At 48.3% G+C, this 22550-nt stretch overlaps 1 protein-coding gene across 2 annotated transcripts in view; it reads left to right on the plus strand.

Annotated features, from left to right (window-relative positions):
* NAV2 (neuron navigator 2) overlaps positions 1 to 22550 on the plus strand; it is a 274074-nt gene that overhangs the window by 183259 nt on the left and 68265 nt on the right. For both annotated transcript variants that reach the window (XM_024764609.1, XM_024764610.1), the window contains exon 11: positions 14386 to 14524. In XM_024764609.1, the coding sequence (XP_024620377.1) occupies positions 14386 to 14524 (139 nt within the window). The remainder of the gene's footprint in view (positions 1 to 14385; positions 14525 to 22550) is intronic.

Raw genomic sequence — 22550 nt, forward strand, 5'->3', positions numbered from 1 at the left:
AGAGCCTTTCTCAAGGAAAGTCTTTGAAAGCTGCCGGGAGCCAGCTGGTAGGATTTTTGGAGAGGGCGTAAGGGTTTTGGAGAGCATCTTAATCCTCCTTCATTTTAAAATAAAAGCTTGTGGCTATGACATTATTTTGCCTTTGAATTCTCACTAATAAAACAATTGTTCATTGTTCACAGCATCTGTTTACATAGCTCCTTCTGAATTCCTTGATTACAGGTTTTAATAGGGACTAGATGGTGCAACCCCTTCCCATCAAAGAACTGGGACTCTCTCCCGTCCCACCTCCCCTCCTAGCCTCTGTACTGTAATGTTTAAAGTAGCCATGCATAGACCGAGCGTCTTTAAAAAAAACAAAAACAAAAACCGTGAGGAATTAATGCATATTTTTGTTGGCACTGCATCAAAATTGACATCACCAGAAATAACGTACATCATTGTTAGCTATACAAATAGGTATCTTTTCCCTCTCAGATTCAGAAGTTATCTCTGTAGCCTAATCATTTCAGTTAAATGCTTTGCATTCAGTTGTTGATGGAATTAGTTAAGTAATGTTACCGTCAGTGATTTTTGTGTCATTATTAATAGTAGCAGTTTTAGCTGAGAGACTTTTTCCAACAATTTAGCACAGTCCATGGGTTTTTAGAATATTCTTTCACGTCTAGATTTTATTCAGCTTGACCAACTGTTACCGACTCCCTTGGGACCATAGGAGCGCCCTTCCACTAGGTGCTTTACGGTAACAGTTTCCGAGTTTGGTGTTAGCTTTTGCTTTGCTGAAACTTTTCACAGCTGGCTTGGTACTAGCACTCAGGCCTGACCTCTCGCTCCTTCGGCACTTTAGGGGTTAATTTTGTTGGTGGATCCGGTTTCTTTCCTGGGCTGGGGAATGGAGATCCCCTTCTAGCTGGTACTTCAGTAGCAGAGTTGCTGGGTGCCTGGAATTCCCAGGCCCGGCGTGGGCTGGCTGGCTGGCTGGCTGGCTGACGGAATTGCCTTCGTGAGATTCATTCAGCTTCTTTGTCTGCTTTCTCGAAGGACCACAATGTAGTGAAATGCTCTGGCCTAGGAACCTTACAAGGTAGGACGATATTCTAAAATTTCTAGGGCCTGGCGCAGGGTGTGGTGCCTGTACTACCTTGGATGGTATCGGAAAGCCCTGCAGAGAAGCCAGTGGTGCAGCAGCCAATATCCCAGTGAGCTAAGTGGCGGGGGAGTCACTGGTCAGGAAATTCAGCATCCTTTTCCTTCCCACCCCTATAGCCCTTTCCATTTTAACCTTGATAGTCTTAAAGGCAGCCTGACAGAGCATTACCCAAATGTCCTTGGTCCACCTGGACATTTGGGTAATGTCAGTATTTTCCAGACCATCTTATCAAATTAGGCTGCTGAGACCAAAACACTGGGTGTTGATCACCAGCTATCTTAGGTCCTTATTTCAGGCTTTTTGGAGGAGACTTTTGAGCCCGGGGGGTTGGAGGAACTAGAGAGAGGCAACATGGGCCCCGCGCGAGGGCGAGGGCTGCTGGTGGTTCAGAGGGCCCTGATTGAAATGACTTGCAGTTGGAGGTTTTGTTTGGAGTCTGAGAAGCCGGGTGAACTTGTGGTTGTGTTTACTAATGCTGCAAATTACCAGGTGGGTTTTTTTGTGGAAACTAGGCTCTGGGAGAGATGGCATAGATTTAAGTAGGAGCACTTTTCTTGTTTGTTAGGGCTGCTCTAAAGCTGCCCAAAGAGGAACATTTTTATTTTTAAGCCAGACAAGGGGAAGAGAAAACAATGTTCTTTGCCACCTACTACTTGCCAAGCACCTAACAGGCATTGTCTCATTTAACTTTTCTTGCAAAGCCAGCAGTATTATTTTAAATTTTGAGGTGAGGCAGTGGGAGCCAGGAGAGGTTAAGGAACATGCTTAAGGTCACACAGATACTAGGCAAAGCTGGGACTGGCCACCACGCTGCCTTCCTTGTTGGGCTTGGCAGATGGCTCAGGATGGTTTTATCTGTGAGTTTAAATGTGGATTCAGCTGGATGAAGGGCAGTTTTTATTGTGGAGGACTCACCAAAGTGCAAGCATGGCCTGCCTGGGCGTCTCAGATTTGGCTTGTCTCTGGAGCCGGGTGGTATTAAAAAGTAACTGCTTTGGCAGCAGGACCTACCTGGGAGTTTGCTAATCTCTTTGAGGCTTTCGGACTCATGGATGAATCTGTGACTGGATTTGTGCTGGTTGGCTTTGTACCTGGTTCAGGGGGGCAGAAGCCCAAGTGAAAGTCAAATCTGGGAAGGTCAGTGGCCTTGGAGTTGGCCTTGGGCTGCTGGAACTGTGCCCTGGAACTCTCCGGCTGCCTCCCAAGAAGCTGGATTTATGGAGTCCCGGCGGGAGAGGTTGTACACCCAGAATGTTAATGCTGACCCAGGCTTGGCACTAGCCGTTCACATGTGTGACGGGGGTGGCTAATTAGCTAGGGCTGAGCTGCTCTTGGGTCCCAGAGCTGATTTTGAGTGTCTGTTTCTTGACCCGAGTTCCTTTTCCTCCCCATCCCATTGCCCCAGAAGACGTAGCTTAAGGGCAGACCCCTGACCGGCAGCCCTGAGGCAATTGTAGCTCTGTTTTATGCATTCAGGTTCCCGGACTCCTAAGATGTATGGGGAGGTGAGTGTGAGTATGTGTGGGTGGGCGGTGTTAATGGAAATGTTGGGACCCTCACATCCCCCCACCTACTCTAGACCTAGGGCAGCCAGTCAGTGCCCTGTCTGGGATCCCCACCCCAGCTTTTCTTTAACTACTTGGAGATGTTTTTGAAATAAGTTGACTGCATTAAAAGGTGTCCTGGGTTTTTTGGAGAACAAGTGAGAGTTCAGAGTTCTTATGTGACTGTGATCTGCTTAAAAGCCTCTTTGCCTCTGCTCTTAGGTTGAATGAATGTGGTTAAGAAGAGCTTGGGTTTTAGAACCATGCAGATCTAGGTTCAAATCCAGCTCCATTTATTAGCTCTGGCACCGTAGGCAGGTCACCATAGCCCCTGTAAGTCTCAGTTTCCACATCTATAGAAAGGGGCCGTTAATAGTTTGTGCCTTATAGTGTAATAGGAGTGTGTGGGATAACATATGTAAAGTGCTTTAGCAAAGTGCCTGGAGCCCACTATTAAAACTTTTCAGCTTGTGTGAGTGTTTGCCGCTATTTTCATTAGCTATTGCTGAATTCTGTTGATGTATAGGGTACTCATGTCTTCTGGTAAACAGAACAACAGGACGAGTTTGTTGAGATCTTTGGCAGAAGCCAGGCGGCTGTGGACCAAGTGTCAGCAGCCTTCTCTGGTGGAGCCTTGGAGGAGAGAGGCCTTTGTGTAACGAAGGCCAGCAGACACGCTGGTGCCTATTCTAACAATGAGGGTATAGGGCATCTGGACCAGAGCTCTGGGGTTTGTAGCCCAACCAGCCCCTGGAGCCAAAGGAGGAATTTCACGCTTACTCAGGGGACCACCTACTTGTCGAAGGAATGAGTTACCAAAATGGGACAAAGGTGCCGTGGGGTGAAACTCAACCCCAGGCATTCTGAGTGCTACTAAATCCCCTTGGAGCCTTCTTTATGGGGTTCCTGTTTCCCTCTCTCCACCTCAAATGATTGGTCTTGCACCTGGCACTGTCTGTAGAAGCTGCTTCTCCACTGGGACACTGCCCGTTTATGGCAGCAAACTCTTGCGCTAGAACTTTATCATCTGTTGCATATTGTGGGCCTGTGTCTCCTTCCTGCGGTCCTTGCAAAGTCCCTGGATCCAGGGCTGCAGCTGACAGGAGCTGGTTGTCTCCTCTGTGCCTGGAGATCTGATGTGGTCCCACAGAAGGCTTATGAGGACCGGGCGTTAATTAGCACCAGATCACACAGGAGGAAACCTGGGTCTCCTGGAGGTGAAGATGCTCTGACAAAGCAAATGGCAGGGCTAGGGTTCAAACCTAGATCTGTTTTGCTTTTTCCTCCAGAGCATATGCTGCCTCCATGCAGAGCCTTGGGGGTTTATGGTACCCTAGCCCACTGCTAGATGAGACTAAATTTACTGGGATTGGTATCTAACTCTGCCCTTTCTTTAATTTGAGCTCAGGTTCTGGGTCATTTTGCAACAGCAAAACCCCGTAGGCTGATCCCAGGGGTGAAACCAGGAAGGGTGGCTTGTTTGCTCATCGCTGTTTTCAAGTAGCTATCTTTTTTTTTCATGTGGAAAACTTTAAAGTCCTTTTAATACACATGTAGGTGTTCATGAAAATGTGTCAAATGAATAAATAAATGAGGTGGTTGAACGCTCTTGGATCTGTGTATGAATCCCAGCTTCAACAGTTCCTAGTTGTATGACCTTTGGGCCTTTCTTTCCAAGCGTTAGTTGTCTCATCTCTAGAATGGATATAGAATTAGTCTCTATCTCATGGTACCCAGGAGAAAATATAAGTAAGCTGTCATTATTATTATATATTATATTATATTATATAGTTATTATTTTTATCATAGGGTTGAGCAGATTAAATGAAAGAATGCAAGTAATATAATTAGCATGGAGTCTGGCACAGCTTTAAACTTCAATTAAAGTTGGCCCTTATCACTCTCAGATAGGCAGCGAAAGGTAGGTTTCTGCAGGAGTCCTCCTGTTGCATTCTTTGAAGGTCAATTTTCTTAATAGGCTCCGGCAGTGCTGGGAGGAGGTGATGCTCCTGAGAAAATCTCCTGGGGAGGAAATAGTTAACATACCTGTCTGGTGGGAAATGGAGGTAGCCAAACCTTTTCCCTTCCCCAGGGGTTGCTGCTAAGCCCTGGTTGGGCTTGCTCACTCATCCACACCAAAGGATCTCATTCCGCTCGGCCCTGGGGTTTCACAGGAACAATTGCCTTGAACAATAGCCAGAAAACAAGTTCCACCAGTCTGGGCTTTCGCAAGTGAATACAGCTGTCTGGTGGGGGGCACAGGGCCCTGGAAATGAGCTCTGCTGTGATTCTGGAGCAGAACTGGAAAAGTGAGCAGGTAAGGCCGGGACACAGCCCTGGGTGGCTCTACGGTGCGGGCTTAGTCACCAGGAGAGAGGCAGAGACGGGGGCAGGGGCTGTCCAGACTGTTTCTAAGAACGGTGAGGGCCTTCTGGAAGTAGACCGAGCCTTTGGGGTTTTGGGAGAGAGGGGATTAGGATCCATTGCTTTGTGAAGGCTGCTTTTGAGAACCAGAGTTACAGTCCTTCATCTCTGCTAACCTGCTGTGGTTTATTAGTGAGCAGAGGACTAATATTTATCTGCAATCTGATTTTTTTCACATCATTTAAGCATGTCTTTCCCTTGCATAAACAACATTATCTCACAGGGAGTCCATCTGGAAAAGTGTAATGACCCTGCAGATCCTTCAGTAACTTCTCAGAGTCTTTTGCTGAAAGCCAGGATTCCTCATGCCTGGGCGTGTAAATCCTAGTGGAAAAATCTGTTTAATCATCCCTCTAACCTTGGGATTCGGTTTTGCCTTTTTATTTCATGGAAGATGAAGTTGTAAATATAGTATCACATTAATTCAGAACCATTACAGATTCCTGATGTATCAAGATACTCCCCAGAAGAGCTCAATATTAAAAATTTGTCCAAATTAGAGGTGATTTCTCAGGAGGGTCTGGTGAAAGCAGGTTACTCTTCCTTGGTTGTATGGAATGCTAACTCCCTACAACAGTGAGGAAAACAGGGAGTGTGAGAGGCTGGAATAATTTATGATTCTTTCACCCGCGTTTTTCATAGCAGATAGCTTGTGTCTGGGCTGTTAAAATTGTGCTTTAAGCCCTCTGAGTGGCATTTGAATTCCTGACACAGTGATGTCAGAATCTCTTGTAAGACTCTGAAACTGGATCTCCTTGTCTTATGGGCCTTTCCATTTTTTAATGGATTTTCTGGTCACTTTGGAGAGCCTTGGCTCTGGTTAAAATGCGGTGTCTTGGCCAACATGGGGTCTCATTGATATTATACTTGGTTGCTGTCAGGCAGTCGAGGTTCTTTTGAGATTCGGCTGGTTAGCAGACAGAGACTTTGAAGCTGACCTACATGTACTCTCTTTCTGACGAGAGGCATTAAGACCCTGGTTGGGTCCTATCCTGATGAGCTCTGGGCTCTTAGCCTCGGTTCATCCAGTGGAAAATGGGAGGTGGAATAATCCACGTACCATGCCTAGTACAGGGCCTGGCATTTGGTAAACACCGCCAATGGTGGCTTTAAGTATTAGGTAAGATTGCATCTTATTCCTTTGTGGATAAACAGTGGTCTCATGAAGAACCTCTTGTGGATTGGGTTGTAATGCCTCTATAGGAGGGTCTCGAACTCTAATTGCCGGGTCAGTCAGGTAGCATATGTGAGTGCAAAGGCTCAGATGGGGGGTTGAGTCAAATGGGAAAGCACGTGTCTGTCTAAAGAGAGCAGTTACAACTCAGGGCTAAGTAATCATCTCCTATGTGTAAGATATTGGCACCTATTCCAAATATTTAAAAGACTCAGTGTGGGCTTTAAAGATAATCATTTAAGGGGTGAAATCAGCAACGAAGAAGCCCAGAAACTAGGAAGTGCAGTTTACTTCTTTGGCAGCTTTTACTGAATGAGAGGAGATGCTCTGACCGGTGGGGACTTTTCAGTGCCCCTTTGCCTCTACTAGCTTTCCTCTGAGCTTAAACTCCCAGGATGGCAGTTAGAAAGCACCTCTGGGATGGCTGCATCCACCTCCCTCATGAGAGACTGGGAACTAAGAGTAAGTGACATGTCCAAACTCTAATAGGAAGCAGTTCTGGGGAGGGCTGGGGCCAGGGCCTGGCTCTCCTGGCTCCTTGGCTTTGCCACTTCCAAGCTTAGAAGGAGAGCGCAGCATAGCAGAGGGCATCGGTGGGCCTGGGCTTCGCCATGCTGCCGTCTATTGCCTTGTGCTGGCACTTGGCTGGTGGTTTGAGGGGCTATTGAAGGCTGTAGAAATGTCTGAAACCAGTGCACTTTCCTTTGCTGACCTTCCCATTTTACATTTTCCTTTGTGTCTGAGCTATGTGTTCTTGTCTGTCACATCTACTGGCTTTGCGGTCAAGGGTGGGGACAACTGAGTCATCACTGTAGCCCCCGGAACCTCACGTGGTGCCTGGCACATAGAGGGTGCTGGCTGACGGGGTGAGGTGAGCAAGATGAATTCAAGTCCCCTGGCTCGGGACTCAAAAACGTTGAGTTTAGGAGTCTTGAAGAAAAATAGCAAATGTTTGGTGGAATTCTTTCCGCCCACCCACTGGCAAAAATAGGTGAAGGTCATCTTCCAATCTGATCACTTATAACTGCAGTTGTGCCCTGATACGACCACCAGTGGAGGACCTTTCATTGAGGAGAAAAAAAGGGACATGGCTGTGATCTGGAGGGGAAATGATCTTTTTGTGTTGGTGGTTCTGAGGAGTCAATGGAAGCATCTTCTTGCCATTTCTCTAGATGTCCCAGCCAAAGAATTTATAGGACATAAACATCATATGCTGTTTTGAAATTAAAAAAAAAAAAAAAAAGACGGGAACCAGCCAAGCTGTGGGCCCCACTTGCCTTTTAGTTTCCTATGATAGAACCCGGGGCAGGAGGAGGCCCCCAGAGTTCTGCTTGTTCCCCAAGGCTATTGAGCACAACGCTGTTTCCGCTAAGACTTTTGGAGTAGTCTTGGCAGTCTTACAATACAGAGTGAAGGTGAAGTGGAACGGGAAGAACTGGTGAAGAGAATAGATGCTGTCTTGTGTTCATTTATTCTTCTGGTCGTTCATATAAAAATCATTCATTCACTCACAAAATGAAATCTGCTTTAATATTTTTCTAAATGTCTGAGGAACGTTTTTGTACCCAAAAAGAATGTCTTAGAATTAATTAGGTTTTACTATTCAACTGTTGAAGTTTTAATTTTGAAACCTGTTTTCTTTTAAATCTTGTCTGTCAGTCAAGTATTTTTGTATGCATTAAGAACGTTTCCACTTGTTATTTGATTAGTACTTTATTAATTCAGACTTGAATTTAATTAGTACTGTTGGCAAACTTGGATAATTAAGTTTCCTTAAATATTTTATTTTATTTATTTTTTGCTGCACCGCGAGGTTTGTGGGATCTTAGTTCCCCGACCAGGGATCGAACCCAGGCCCCCAGCAGTGAGAACGCCAGGTCCTAACTACTGGACCACCAGGGATTTCCCTCCTTAAATATTTCAGATTGCATTCGTAAACTTAACATACCTGGTTTCCTCATGCTGTCCAAATGTTGGATGGGGTAGACTTTAGCAGCCTAACCAGCAAAATCTTTCTAAGCACTTAAACAACCCTTGCAAATCAAATAATTTGTGACATTTATAACTTCAGTTTGTCCAAAACACTTCAATTCTTTTTGCAGTCTGAATCCAATTCTTAAATCTTTCATCTTAAAAATCTCAAATCAAAAATCAGTACTCATTTAGGTTCGAATCACAAGACTATTCTTTTTAGATTCTCGTATATTTTTTTAAATATTATAAATATAGAGAGATCACCCCAGTGATCACAAAGCTTTCACCCTAACCTTAAGTATTAATATTAGGATTTATTTCATTATCTCCCTTCATCTTTTTGAAACTTTCCCAGGATTTAAAGTCACTTACTCCCGACTGAGGGGAGGAAGTTTATCCTCTCAGGTGGGCTCAGAACCAACACGTGGTTTTTCTCAATCAGATTCAAGAGCAGGATGCAGGAATGGTCAAATCATATTCCGGAATGATTGTTCTGGAGCCACGGCTGAGTACACTGTCGTTCTTTCTGCCGTGTCATCTGGGTCCCTCGAGCCTCTTACCTGGAATTTTGTTTCACCTCACTGCAAACACAAATCCTCTGGGTTTCTTTCAAGTTTGAGTCATAATCATGTTTTGTAACCTCTTTCAACATTTATCGCCCGACTTGGGTCAGTAGACTTGTGCCCCATCCCAGGTTGTACCTAATTTCCTTTGCCACTTGATTGGATTCAACTAATGTCCTTACTGCCTGAATGAATTCTGCATGCTTTCCACATTTTTCCTGTCTGACTCTCAACCACATGTCTGGAGTCGTTTTAGAAACAAATTGCAATTCCCCAGTAGCTAGCACAAGTATACCGAGTGACAAAAACCTAAGCAAACTAGTTTTAAGCGAAAGAAAAGAATTTTATTAGTTCTCACTGTTTGGTCTCCCAGAAGTGGCTTCTGGCTTCTGGTCTGACTGGATGCAGGAGCTCATGTGATGTCATTCCTCTTGCCTCTGCTTCCCCGCCTCTGTGCTAACTGCTTTCTAAGGCAGGTAAGGATGAAGGGGCCAGTGGGTCAGAGGCAGCTCTAGGCTTCCTTTGCATTTCTGCCAGAGCTGTGTGTCATTCTCAGCATCTCCTGTGGGGGGAGCGCTATTTTAGGCAAAGTTAAAGAGCTTGTGCCAGCACTTCGTAACCGTGAAGAGGTTCCTGGACAGCGTGAATCTCTAAGAGGGGGCTGGCATACCCCACATTCTCTTGTTGGGACCACATTGATATCACAGAGCATCTTATGGACTTAGTTTTCCTTAGGATGCTTCTTGGAACTCACTGACCTTGATCTTGGTGGCTCCTGGCCATTTATAATACCCTGAATTTTAGGGAAAGGACAAGTCGGAGCTAAGTGATTTTATATCTAGATAGATCCGTCAGTGTCCCCCAAAGATCCAGAAGTGAGGGAGACATGGCTGGTTTTCCGAGTGTGGGGACAGCTCTGGTTTCTGGCACACAGACAGCCCTGGGGGACCCCAAGGCCGCTCTTGTTCAGCATGGACTTCCCTTGTGTCGCTGCTCCTTCTTCCTCCTCCTTAGTTTCCCCTCCCCACTCTTCTGCGGGGTAGGTCATTGGCTCGCCCCTTCTGGGCCAGCTCAGTGTCAAGGACTTCCTGTAATCTCATCATAGCCGCCTGATGCTCTGGGCACCGACGTGGGAAGAGTCGTGTGTGTGATAAGTGCCACATGCCATGCCCCTCTGCAACAGCATCTCAGTGTTGAAAGGCCACAAAGGACGAGCGGGTACAATTTCAAAGCAAAAAAATCTGGGGCTTGGATTCATGGGCATCTGTTACTAAGTTCCCTCCTTCCTCCCCTCCAGCCCCACTTGTCTCTTGGCTGTCCTCTTTCTTCTTCGTTGGATTATAGGAAATTTTAGATATGTTAAATTGCTAACCCTAGAGAGCAGATGCAATTAAAGACTCATGGGATTTTCTTTTCATCATGAGGGTGGATTAGAGTCCTTTCCCATCTGTTACGTCACCCTTTTCCCAGCAGAGCCTTCCACAGTTGTCAGCCTAGGTGGTGTCATCCATAAGGCAACTGAGGCAAGGAAGTTGTGACTTGTCAGAGGCTGAAGTGGGAGGGAGCCGGGCTCAGAATCCACTGTTGGGGCTGCGTTTTGCGTCAGAACTTGCCCTGCCTGTCTCTCCCGTACGTGAGTTCAGTCAGGAGGCGTTTAATAAACATATACTGTGTGCCTGGAGATGGAGTTGATGTGAGGCTGGCATTGCTGTGGCAGCACTGCTCTGGAGGTGGGCTTCAGGGTCAGGGAGGGCTTCACTGCCAGCTCTGCCATGCATCTGCAGAGAGCCCTGGACGGCAGCTCTCACAGCCTCAAGTTTCCTCATTAGGAAGCAAGGCCACCTGTGAGGGAGTAGGAACGTTGCTGAGAATACGTGCAGATACTGTAGAGTTGGCATGTTGGCAAGTGCTCAGCCAGCGGCTGTTGTGAAAAATCGGATGATGCAGGCCAGAGGGAGCGCGTGCTCTGCAATTAGACGATTCAGCGCCTCAAACCCAATTCCAAAGTGGACCGAACGACACTGGGCAAAATACTTGTTCTTTCAGCCTTGATCTCTTCATTTGTCAACTGGGGAGGATAATAGGTCCCTTACAGGTGTGATAGGAAGAGTGGAGACATAAGTGATGTATCGGAAGCACCTGGCATGATGCCTGACACCTGGGATGCACTTGTTACTATCACGAAGCAGACCCCTGCATATGCTTGGAAAGTAGGACAGACCATCATACGGAGAACAACTAGAAAACCAGGAGTGTATAGAATGAACCCAAATGCGGGAGACTGTGGGAATTCAGAGGAGGGGATTGTGAGGGTGGGCCAGAGCATTTGGAGAAGTCCTTAAAGGAGGATTCGGAACCGGATGGAGCCCAGGCCAAAGCAGTGTCATCACAGCGGGGAAGCCGGCTAAGACCCGGAGCTGCGGGCTGCCGCACGGCCTGTGAATTCATCCTAAGTCCTCTCCTGAGCCCTCACACTTCCTGCCTTTATCCTCCCTACTTGAGAACCACCTTTGCATGTTTCCCCTGCACTTGTGTGGGACCCTCCAGGTGGGCTTTTAGGAAGCCACGTTGGCGGGCTGAAGGGAAAGGTGATGAAAACAGGTTTCCACTAAGCCTCGTCTTCCTGCCTGATCAGTAGAGCTCAGACAGGCATCCTACAAGCTGGTGGAACAAACTGAAACTTCCTCTTGATTACTTGGGGGAGTACGGGGAGCTCCTGACTTTCTAAATCTCAGATATCGGCATTTCGTTTTTGTTGTTTGGTTTTCTTGGTTTGTTTTTTTCGAGAGATCGTTGATGTACAGTATTATTTGTTTCAGAAGTGCAGCATAGTGATTCACAATTTTTTTTTAGTTTTTTATTTATTAATTTATATTTATTTTTGGTTGTGTTGGGTCTTCGTTTCTGTGCGAGGGCTTTCTCTAGTTGCGGTGAGCGGGGGCCACTCTTCATCGCGGTGCGCGGGCCTCTCACTGTCGCCGCCTCTCTTGTTGTGGAGCACAGGCTCCAGACGCGCAGGCTCAGTAATTGTGGCTCACGGGCTTAGGTGCTCCGTGGCATGTGGGATCTTCCCGGACCAGGGATCAAACCCGTGTCCCCTGCATTGGCAGGTGAATTCTTAACCACTGCGCCACCAGGGAAGTCCCAGAGCCACCCTCTTTACTGTGATGCCAGACGGCTCTCTATTACATCAATTTCCAGTGCACACGGGCATACGACATGGCCCACTTCCCCAGGAGGAAGCCCAGGCTCGGGAGGCTAGCATATCCCAGAGCAGGAGTAGCAGGGTCAGTTTCTACACCCAGGGCTGTGTGATGCTGGTGCATTGACTTAACCACATTACTCCACCGTTCAGCCCTCCACAGTGAGCTGTGCCTCACTGAAAGGCCTGCACAGCGGCAGCCTGATGCCTCAGAAACGCCAGTGTCAGAACAATTCCACTCCTGGGTATACATCCGAGAAAACAAAAACACTCGTTCGAAAAGATACATGCATCCCAATGTTCACAGCAGCATTATTTATAATTGTCAAGATAAGGAAGCAACCTAAGTGTCCATCAACAGATGAATGGATAAAAATGTGGTATGTACATACAATGGAATATTACTCAGTCATAAAAAAGAAGGAAAGTTTGCAATTTGCAACAACATGGATGGACTTGGAGGGCATTATGCTTAGTAAAATAAGTCAGACAGAAAAAGAGAGGGCTTCCCTGGTGGCTCAGTGGTTGGGAATCTGCCTGCCAATGCAGGGGACACGGGTCTGAGCCCTGGTCTGGGAAGATCCCACATGCCGCAGTGCAGCTAAGCCCGTGAGCCACAACTACTGAGCCCGCGCTCTAGAGCCCATGAGCCACAACTACTGAGCCAGTGCTCTAGGGCCCGCGAGCCACAACTACCGAAGCCCACACACCTAGAGCCCATGCTCTGCAACAAGAGAAGCCACCGCAATGAGAAGCCCGCACACAGCAATGAAGAGCAGCCCCCGCTCGCCCAACTAGAGAAAGCCCGCACACAGCAACGAAGACACAACACAGCCAAAAATAAATAAATAAATTTATTTTTTGAAAAAGAGGGTGGCTCTGAAGCTGGGGCAGCTGGATCTAGGTCCTGCTCCACCTCTTACAGTCTGACCTTGTGCCAAGCGCCTTACCTTTCTAAGCCTCAGTTTCTCCACCTGTACAATAGAAAAACAATAATCCTTACCTTTTGTCACTCGATCAAGTAGAGCAGTGTTACATTGATGCTGGAAGCTTACTTTATAGCCTCCTCAACTTGCCACTCCCATGTGTCTAAATCAGCAAGTATTTATTGAGCACCTGCTGTGTACCTGCAACCCTGCAACCAAATAAATGAGAAAATGCAACCGGCTTGATGCTGGCCAGGCGGGGGCTGGAGGTGGCACTGCAGATAGAGGGACCAGGGATGGCCTTTCTGGGGAGGTGACTCTTCAAGTGAGAAAGAAGAAGGGACAGGTGACCAAGAAGAGGTACAGTAAATGCAAAGCCTTGAACATGAAAACCCAGAGCCAGTGAGCGATGGAGGGGGGCCCAAGACAGGACTGGACGGGGAGGCTGGATCACAGGGCCTTGAGGGCCAGAGTACAGAGTTTGGGTCCCTGAGAAGCCACTGGAGGGTTTGAAGCAGTGGAGCAATAGATCTGATTTGTGTTTCACAAAGATCTTTCTGGCTGCCGTGGGGAGAATAGATGGTCTGGGAGCAGACGAGGAGCATGGAGCGCAGCCGGCCTGTTGGGAGTCACCTAGGCAGAGCTAAGCAGCTGGAACCACAGGACGCAGGGGCGGGGAGGGCCGTGCACACTGGGAGAGATTCTGCAAGCAGAGGCGGGCGGACCCCGGGGTGGACTGAATGTCTTGGTGTTGGGAAGCAGGAGGCAAGACAGAAGAAAAAAGCAGAATTATTGCTTTTGGAGATTTGACTTGAATGGTGGGGGACGATGGTCTCGATGGAGTTGAGGGTTGAGAAATGGACTCTATTTTCGATGCATCCTGGGATATTATTAGAGTTAGAACTGCCAATGGAGTTGGTGGGTTTTGCTGACTTTTGCACTTTCCTTCCCTTGGCTTTTTTGCTCCAGGAGTGGAGTCCAGGGAATTCACATAGCAGTTCTTTCTCCCGCTCTGAGCCCCAGGGAGGGTGCCACTGCTGTGTCTTTTTCTGCCCCACTGTCAGCTCCAGCCCCCAAACCCACTGCTCCTCCACTGGCTCTAGGCCTGGCAGGTAGCCCTTGGCCTTTCTGAAGTTCCCGAGATGAAGCTGAGGATGGGGTAGGCAGGGTGTAGGTGTCTAGCCACATCTGCTCAGGGAGGTGCCCACCCTTCTAGGGAAGGTACACATCAGCCACTTCACCCAGCTGCCAGACGAAACGGATGGATGGCACCCTTGAAGATGAGTCACATCAGAGGCAAAGGAGCTCTGTCTGGGGCTTTGTGACACCGGAGCCTTCAGGGATGGTACACACTTGTCTGTATCATCAGACGCTGCTGAGCTGACGCAGTGTGAGGTCTTGGTGCTCAGGCTGTGTTTGTCTTGGCAGCTGGGATGACAGCAGCTCCGTCAGCAGCGGGATCAGCGACACCATAGACAACCTCAGCACGGATGACATCAACACCAGCTCCTCCATTGGCTCCTATGCCAACACGCCTGCCTCCTCGCGTAAGAGCCTGGATGTCCAGGTAAGGAACAGGGTCCCTCCCAGAGCCCCTGCCAGCAGAGAGCCTTGGGCTTGTGGGCCAAGGGGGCTGTTTGGGGTGCACAGAATCTCCAGGTCCGTGAGATGAGGCCCGACCTCCTGCTTGATGCCTGTGCTCTTATGTCTTCACTCTGTCCTCTACCTGCAGGGAGAGGGTGGGGTTCGGCATCGGGGTACGCTAAACGGGAGTGGGGAGACTCACCGCTCTCACTGTGGTGGCCTTGGCAAATCCTGTTTCCTTCCCGGACCTCAGTTTCATCATCTATTTGGAAAAAAAGAAAGAAAAAGGATGTTGGACTCAACTGGCCGTTCTTAGTCTGGAGTGCGCGTCCACGGCATTCGTCTGATCCCTCAAGAGTGCTGGGGTGGGAACAACGTTAAGAAGCCTGGGTTGGAAGACCAGTACGTCCCAACAGCTCTGTGGGTCATATCCTCCTGCCAGTGTATTGTATTTGGCCCACAGTATCACTCTTCTTTTAAATGGGGTGGCATGTCAAGTTTTTTAAAGTTCATCACTTCACATGATAGTGAGCTTCTGGTTTCTCTTGAAAAATCAGAAGATATCGCCTCCCTGAGTCTATATTCTCCACAACCAACAGATGTCCAGGTGTCCCCGCCTTTGGACAGGGCACCCATGCCGCTGTGTGCCAACCAGCTACACCCTTCAAATACCTGCCTGTCCTGAGGCACTTGAGTTTCCAACCCCTGCTTTAAACTCTCTGATTTAGTGTTTCAGATGCAGTGCTTCCAAAGCAGTTTTGTGTAGGTGTGTTTGCTTCCCCTCATAGCGTCCCTCAGTGGTCAGAGGGGTTGGTTCTAATAAGCCCATTTTACTAGTGGACAAGTGAGGTGCCATCCTCACCACCAGTCCCCACAGTGGCACTGGCATATATGGGCGGGAATCCTTTTCATGATGAGTCCCTCCCACCAGTGGTGCCCGCTGCCTCGGGTGAACCCATGTGAAGGTCTGATGGGGATGGAGTCTCCCAGAGGGACCTTTTGAGGGCAGAGCTGACACAGCCCCTTCTCTCACTCCCTTCCTTTCACATCCGCTTCCTTTCTCCTCTCTGTCTCACTCTGGACAGATAGGAGCTGCTTTGGGAATCTCTTCGCTTTCAAAGGTATCTTTCTCTTTGAGGACAGGGCTAAATGAAGGATGTGTCAGAGTGTGGGATTAATTCTGTACCACAGAAATGTAAACACAGACTGCCTGATGAAATCTATTAGGTGTTGCCTCTGGGATTGCCTATGACTTCTTGAGTTTTCATTTTTAGCCTGAATTTCTAATTATCATTGGCAAACAAGGGTGGGTTGTGGCGGTTAAGGGAAAAAAAACTACCCAAATGAAGGGAGCCCAGAGATTTGGGGGGTACTGATAATGTGCCATATCTTGATCTGAGGGGTAGTTATGTACGTTAATTTCAGAAAATTTCTTCCAATTATATACTTAAGATTGTACATTTGGTATATGAATGTTATACCTCAATTTTATAAAAGTTAATTTAAAAAACCAAAAAAACCCCTAAGCCACACCACCAACTGATCACTGTTTAATTAGTTATTAGACACAAGTTAGAAACACCCAGCCAGACTGTGTCCCTACCACTTGCCAAATGTTATAATATCCACAGTTTCCGGGACTTCCCTGGCGGTCCAGTGGTTAGGACTGGGTGCTTTCACTGCCGTGGCCCAGGTTCATTCCCTGGTCGGGGAACTAAGATCCTGCATGTCGTGGGGCACAGGCAAAAAAAAAAAATCCACCGTTTTCCTTTCCTTGTGGACACTAATTTTTTTTTTTTTTTCCGAGACTCATTTTAATTTCAAGGTAACAACAACCAAGCTTCTAGACAGTTCTTAGATACGGAGCTGGGGAACTAAGAGAGAAGGAGAGACAGACAGAGACAGAGAGGAGAGAGATATCTATAAATCAGTAGGTTTCTCTCTTGTTTACTTGCAAGGTAGGAAGAAGCTTGCTCCTAAAATGCTCACTGAGCCAACAAAACATTGTTGAAACAGTCTCCTTGTCTTTGTTCCCTTCCCACAAACCTGGAGTTAGAATCTGTTTTCCACGTTGATACAGAGTAACCATCTGGGATTTACAAATGATACATTTGAATTTGGTTAATGTCAAGGCCCCCCTCCTCCTTGACCAGCTCTTTGCTTTCATTTAGCAAATGTCACATCAGAAAAGCTTCAAGAATATTACACAAGCATGTCTTTTGACCAAGATCAGAAAGATAACATCAAGGGTTGTAAAGAATTTACTATTGGGCTTCCCTGGTGGCGCAGTGGTTGAGAGTCCACCTGCCGATGCAGGGGACACGGGTTCGTGCCTGTCCGGGAGGATCCCACATGCCGCGGAGCGGCTGGGCCCGTGAGCCATGGCCGCTGAGCCCACGCGTCCGGAGCCTGTGCTCCACAACGGGAGAGGCCACAGCAGTGAGAGGCCCGCATACCGCAAAAAAAAAAAAAGAATTTACTATTTATTGGGTTGTTTTTTTGCTCTACAACTACTTGAGTTTAAAATATTTAAATAAAAATTAAGCAAGTAGGTCTTGGAATAAAATAAATGTAGACTTGCACCCATAGTTACAAAGATTCCTGCTGAGATGGTTTCTTTGGCATCCCTTTGCTCCTGTCCAGGGAGCATCTCCAAATGTCTGAATCCACATAAATTGCAGCCTTCTCCCCTCCTCCCCTGTACCACTCGGAGGAAGGCTAAGGGCCATCACTCCTCTGGGAGCAGCATCAGGCAGCGGGAAGGTGTGCACTGCCATCCTCGCCAGGGCTCATTCAGGTTCCCATCACATATGGGTTTCCCTGGACACATGGGCAGCACAAAGCATCCCAGGAGAGGCATGGAAAGGCAGGAAGAAGTAGCCCAGTGTGTCCACTGGGAAAGCAGGTTGAGGACAGGTTGCCTGCCTGAGTTTATTTGAAAAGCCTCTGAAGACCAGCCAAAAGGAAGTACATCTAAGGAACAGGGGAGCTATCGTCTGGAAGCCTAAGGAACAGCCTCGTTTAGCTGCTTGAGAGAGGTGGCAGCTGGTAACAGAGGAGTGGTCCTTGGGGGATGGAAGTCCCCTTAGTCTGTGAGTGACTGTCTCCTCAAGGATGTCGAGGAGCACGGGGAGGGTCTTCGATGGGGCACCCGTGCCCAGATACCCGGCATCGGCCTGTGCCCACTGCTTCTCAGTGTGCTGGGCAAAGCATCTCCCTGCCTGGGGTCTGACAGCCTCTTGACCAACTTTCTCCAGGAGAGCTGGTGAGTCTGGCTGCAGTGTCAGGGAAAAGGTACGGCCTTTGAAGTCAGGGTTGAGCTCCTAGCTCTGTGGCATCCTTGGATAAGCTCAACCTCTCCAAGCCTCTGCCTCCCTGTGATTACATAAAATCACGGTAACTAGGCTTATCTTGAAGAGTGAGTGTGAGAGCAGCAATATGGACATTCTTTATCTGAACATGCTTTCAGATAAATGAGCCTAATTCATTTTCTTTTTTCTTTTTTTTTCTCTGGCTGTGCCACTCTGCTTACGGGATCTCAGTTCCCCGACCAGGGGTTGAACCCCAGCCCTCTGCATTTGAAAGCGCTGAGTCCTAACCATTGGACCTCCAGGGAATTCCCTCAGAGCCTAATTCTCAATAGTTGCTCAGATGGTTCATTTTGTTTCTTTCCTTTCCTTTCCATTTCCTTTTCCTTTTTCCCTTTCCTTCCTTCCTTCCTTCCTTTCTCTATATTACCTATACCTCTGCTTCTTTCCTCCATTCATGTCAGGAACCAAAAGTTGACTGTTATTCATGTCCTTTCTTTGTAGTGTCAGAGCATTTTTTTTTTTCGCGGTACGCGGGCCTCTCACTGCTGTGGCCTCTCCCGTTGCGGAGCACAGGCTCCGGACGCGCAGGCTCAGCGGCCATGGCTCACGGGCCCAGCCGCTCCGCGGCATGTGGGATCTTCCCGGACCGGGGCACGAACCCGTGTCCCCTGCATCGGCAGGCGGACTCTCAACCACTGCGCCACCAGGGAAGCCCTGCCAGAGCATTTTGTCTTAAGTTTTGCAGCATTTTGCTTTTAGGACAGTGTGTTGGTGGCAGAAGACTTTTCACACATGAACATCACTTCCCCACATCCCTTTCATCTATCTCTTCCTGTCCTTGTGACTCGGCATTTTCTCTCAGTCTGTGGAAGGTTCCATTCCAGGTGTCAAGGTACAAAAAAGGCATATGTCAAGATTCCTCTCATTTTCACTGCCTTTGAAATTTTAATAAAATATACAAGGGGGAAAAATGGTAATTCCATGTGAGTTTACTTTTTGCTACTGAAGGGAACAAAATTCTGAATTCTGTGGCAAGGATTCCTGTCCTGTGTGACCTTGAGTAATCCTGGAGCTCTCTGGATGCTCTCGGATGATGGTCTGGACGTAAGGATAGGGTTTGGCTGGGGTGTGGGTGGGGCACCCCTTGTGCCACCTGCTGGGTCCTGCTGCTCCTGACTTGAGGCAAGTTACCTTTCCTCTTCACACCTGTGCTTTCCTTGTCTGTCAAATACAGATAAAAGTGCAAGTTTAGAGGATTAGATGAGCTAATAATGTGTGCAGAGGCACCCAGTACCCAGTAAGAAAGGCAGCAGGTAATGATGCTGACGCTGATCCTAATTTCTGTTTTTACTGGGACTCAGACTTTAGCCAGTGTAGCATCTCAGTCCGCAGGGGATGGTGTGGGCTTGAAGACGGCAGTGTCTCTGGCTTCTTAGAGGCTTGTGGCCTAAGAGCACAAAAGACAAGTACCCTGTTCACCTTAATGCAAGACAGAAATAGATTAAATGCTAAAGTGCTGGAGATTTTTAGAGGGGGGACAGTTGGTGACAAAAGAGCCACTGTTAAAATTGAGTCCCTCCTCATTGAGCTCATTGCACCCACCGTCAGCTCTCTGAGACACCTGTCTGTTATCACCCCTGTTTCACGCACAAGGTAACAATCTCAAAGAAGCTCAGCCACTTCCTTCAGGGTCACACACAGCACAGGAGGGAGTTGCAGCACCTAGTACTTGACCTCAAGTCTGTCCGACCCCAAGCCCATTCTCTTCCCTCCACCTTCCCGCCTCACGGCCTCACCTCGTTCCTCAGCGCCTTGGTTCCTTCCTCTCGCTCTCAGAAGACTGGCCTCCCCTCTTCAGTCTCTGGGGAACCTGGGCCCTCAGGGGAGATCTCTCCCATCTTCCAGGCCCTCTTCCTCCTTGAGTGTGGCTATTTCCCTGCCTTCCCTCTTGGATGCTGAATGAGTAAGTGGGCTTACAGGTAGGGGCAGTAGGAAAATCTACAGAAAGGAGGTACCACTTGAGATGGGCACAGCTGGCAAAGGGGAGGGTGCAGCTCTTTGTACATCCCATGTGGCTGTCCTGCTGGCCCTCCTGTTGTAAGCTCTGGGAGCCAGAGAGGCAGGCGCTTCTTCATCTTTTAATCCCTCCTGGTGCCACCACATGATCTGGCACACAGCTCAGCAGGGGTTTGCTAAGGAGATGTGAACTCACAGCCAGTGTAATGTCCCGGGGCAGAGGCCGCTGTGCCAAGAGCAGCTGGGAAGCCTACCACCCTGGACCACATACATTGCGGGGCTGTGATGGTTGGGTGATTGTTCTTTCCAGAGGGGGATTCAACTGCAGTCCCAGACCAGGGATGTGTGCACTCTCTCTGCCACTGGGGTGGAATCAGTTCTGGAGGTCCCACCCAGAGGCTAGGCTGGAACTGCTCCAGAATTGGAGCTGGGGAACCACCGGCCAGCCAGGGTGGAAGGAGAATCTACTGGGTGTAGGTGTTATGTTAGGTGCCCCTGGACATGCAGCATCCTCAAGTCCTTGGACTTGTTCTCCAGGAAGGCAACATAGCCTGATGGCTAAAATATGGGCTCTGCACTCAGGCTCCCTGGAATCCTTGCACTGTGTGATCTTGGGCAATTTTCTTTTCCACTCTGTGCCTCAGTGTTCTCATGTAAAATCGAGACTACGAACTATAACCTCCTCATAGGTTTCTGGTGAAGATTAAATTAAATGGTACGTGGAAGGCACTTTAGCCCAGTGCCTAGCACATAGTAAATGCTTAGTAAATTTTAATTGTTACTGCTCCTACTATTAGCGTCACTATAATTTGATCAGGTCAAATAAGGTATAGAAGCATTAAAGGAATAATTAATGCAGTACCCCAGGATGTGGTATGTACTAAGTTTTCAGTACCTCTTAGAGTGTAAAAGAATGTGTTAGAATGTACTTGAACATAAGCTCCAGGAGGCTGATGATTCGTATTGATATTTTGTTCTCATTCATTGTAGTATTCCCAGTACCCAAAAGCTTGCTTGGCACACAGCGGTAGCGGTAAATATTTGTTGAGTGAATGTTTCCAAAGCCAAGATACTTTCTGCCTCAGGGCCTTTGCACATACTCTTCCCTCTCCCTGGCATGCTCTTCCCTAAACTCTTCTCTCAGTAAGTTTCTGCTCATTCTTTAGGACACGTCTTCAAAAAGGCCTTACCAGACCACTGTACCTTACCCCCATCATCATAATCTAAATTACATCACTGCCTGTAATTCTCTCAGACTCCTTGTCCTTTTCCATTTATTTGTCTTATATTTCCAATCCCTGCCTCTTTCACTGGATCATAAACTTCAGAAGGGATGGGAACCAATCTTACTCACAGATCCTCAGACCCACCATAGTGCCCGGCAAACCACGGGCATGGAGGAAATTCTGGCTGAATGAATACACTGGAAGATTTAGAGGAAGGAACATGGGCTGGTGTAGTTGGGACACGGAGCAAGTACCGTGAGTTTCCACTTCTCTGTAAAACTGAGATGAAGACAGTTCTACTTACCTTCTTACCCTCCTTGACCAGATAGCGGTCGGGATCGGATGAGGTCGTTTTGTTAAAGTGTGCTGTAGCTCGAGAAGCATGTATTCGCCGACCGATTTGCTCATTTCCTCACCAAGCCTGATTGCGTGCCTGCTGTGAAGACCCCGCCTCTGTCTCTGTCCTTTGCCGCAGCTGAACGATGAGCTTCTTGCAGCCCAGGAGTGTTTCTGTCCTCCTCCTCTCTCTATGCCTAGTACCTCGTGGAAATGTTTGAGGAATGACCAGACAACTGAAGGCACCCACGAGGTGGCTGAGGGAGAGGGGGGGAGGCTGTGGTGGCGATAGAGAGGCGGTTGAACTTGGGCTGCTTGTCTGTATGTATCTTTGCTCCCACTCAGCCAGCATATTCCATCGGTGCTAATCTCAAGTGACAAGCGTCAGGCCAGATTCTTGTCAAGGGGTCGTTTTGATTTGCTACCTTGCTGGTGTTGCCCACGCTTGGTAGTTAAGTGCAGCAAACATGGGACCTGTATTGCAGGGGAGCTGCCCTAAATTGTTGCCGACCACCCTTCCCCGTTCACTGCACTGCTTCTCCCCGCTGAAATCTGCTCAGACTGGCCCCAACCCCTAGGGAGGCCCCCAAAACTTTCTGGTTAGAGAGTTATGGCTTTTAACTGCAGCAAACGATTAACCATCACGCTTCTGTCCCCTCCTGGGCTCCATGGCCAGCAGGTCAGGCCTCTTCCAAAGAAAGCTGGCTAATTATATCCCCCGTCTGCACAAAATCCCACAAGAGGAGCGAGCAGCGGCATATGAATGGAGCTGGGTGGGAGCACATGGTGTCGTGGGGAGGAAGTAGCTTTTGAGGCTTTGCTTCCTCTCGGCCCCTCTCTCTCCCTGATTCGAGGGGAGCTAGCAGCTGCCCTCTCTCACTCGCTCTCGGTGCATTAGACTGTGGCGCTGTGCTAGATCCAGAGATCTGGCTGCCAGTGGAGTGATCGAGAGCTGTTGAACAAAGGGAAATGGGCTGGGAGGCCGTAAGCTGGGTAGAGCTCAGGCTGCTGGAGCTCGAGGAGGCTGGTCGCCAAGTGGCAGAGCTGGTGGCTGAATTTTTGTCACAGCTCCGTCCACTGGTTCTCCTCCATGGGGCTCTGTCTCTCGTTTTCCTCTGGC

The sequence above is a fragment of the Neophocaena asiaeorientalis genome, unplaced genomic scaffold (assembly GCF_003031525.2).
Source record: "Neophocaena asiaeorientalis asiaeorientalis breed wild unplaced genomic scaffold, Neophocaena_asiaeorientalis_V1.1 scaffold230, whole genome shotgun sequence".
Taxonomy (NCBI): domain Eukaryota; kingdom Metazoa; phylum Chordata; class Mammalia; order Artiodactyla; family Phocoenidae; genus Neophocaena; species Neophocaena asiaeorientalis.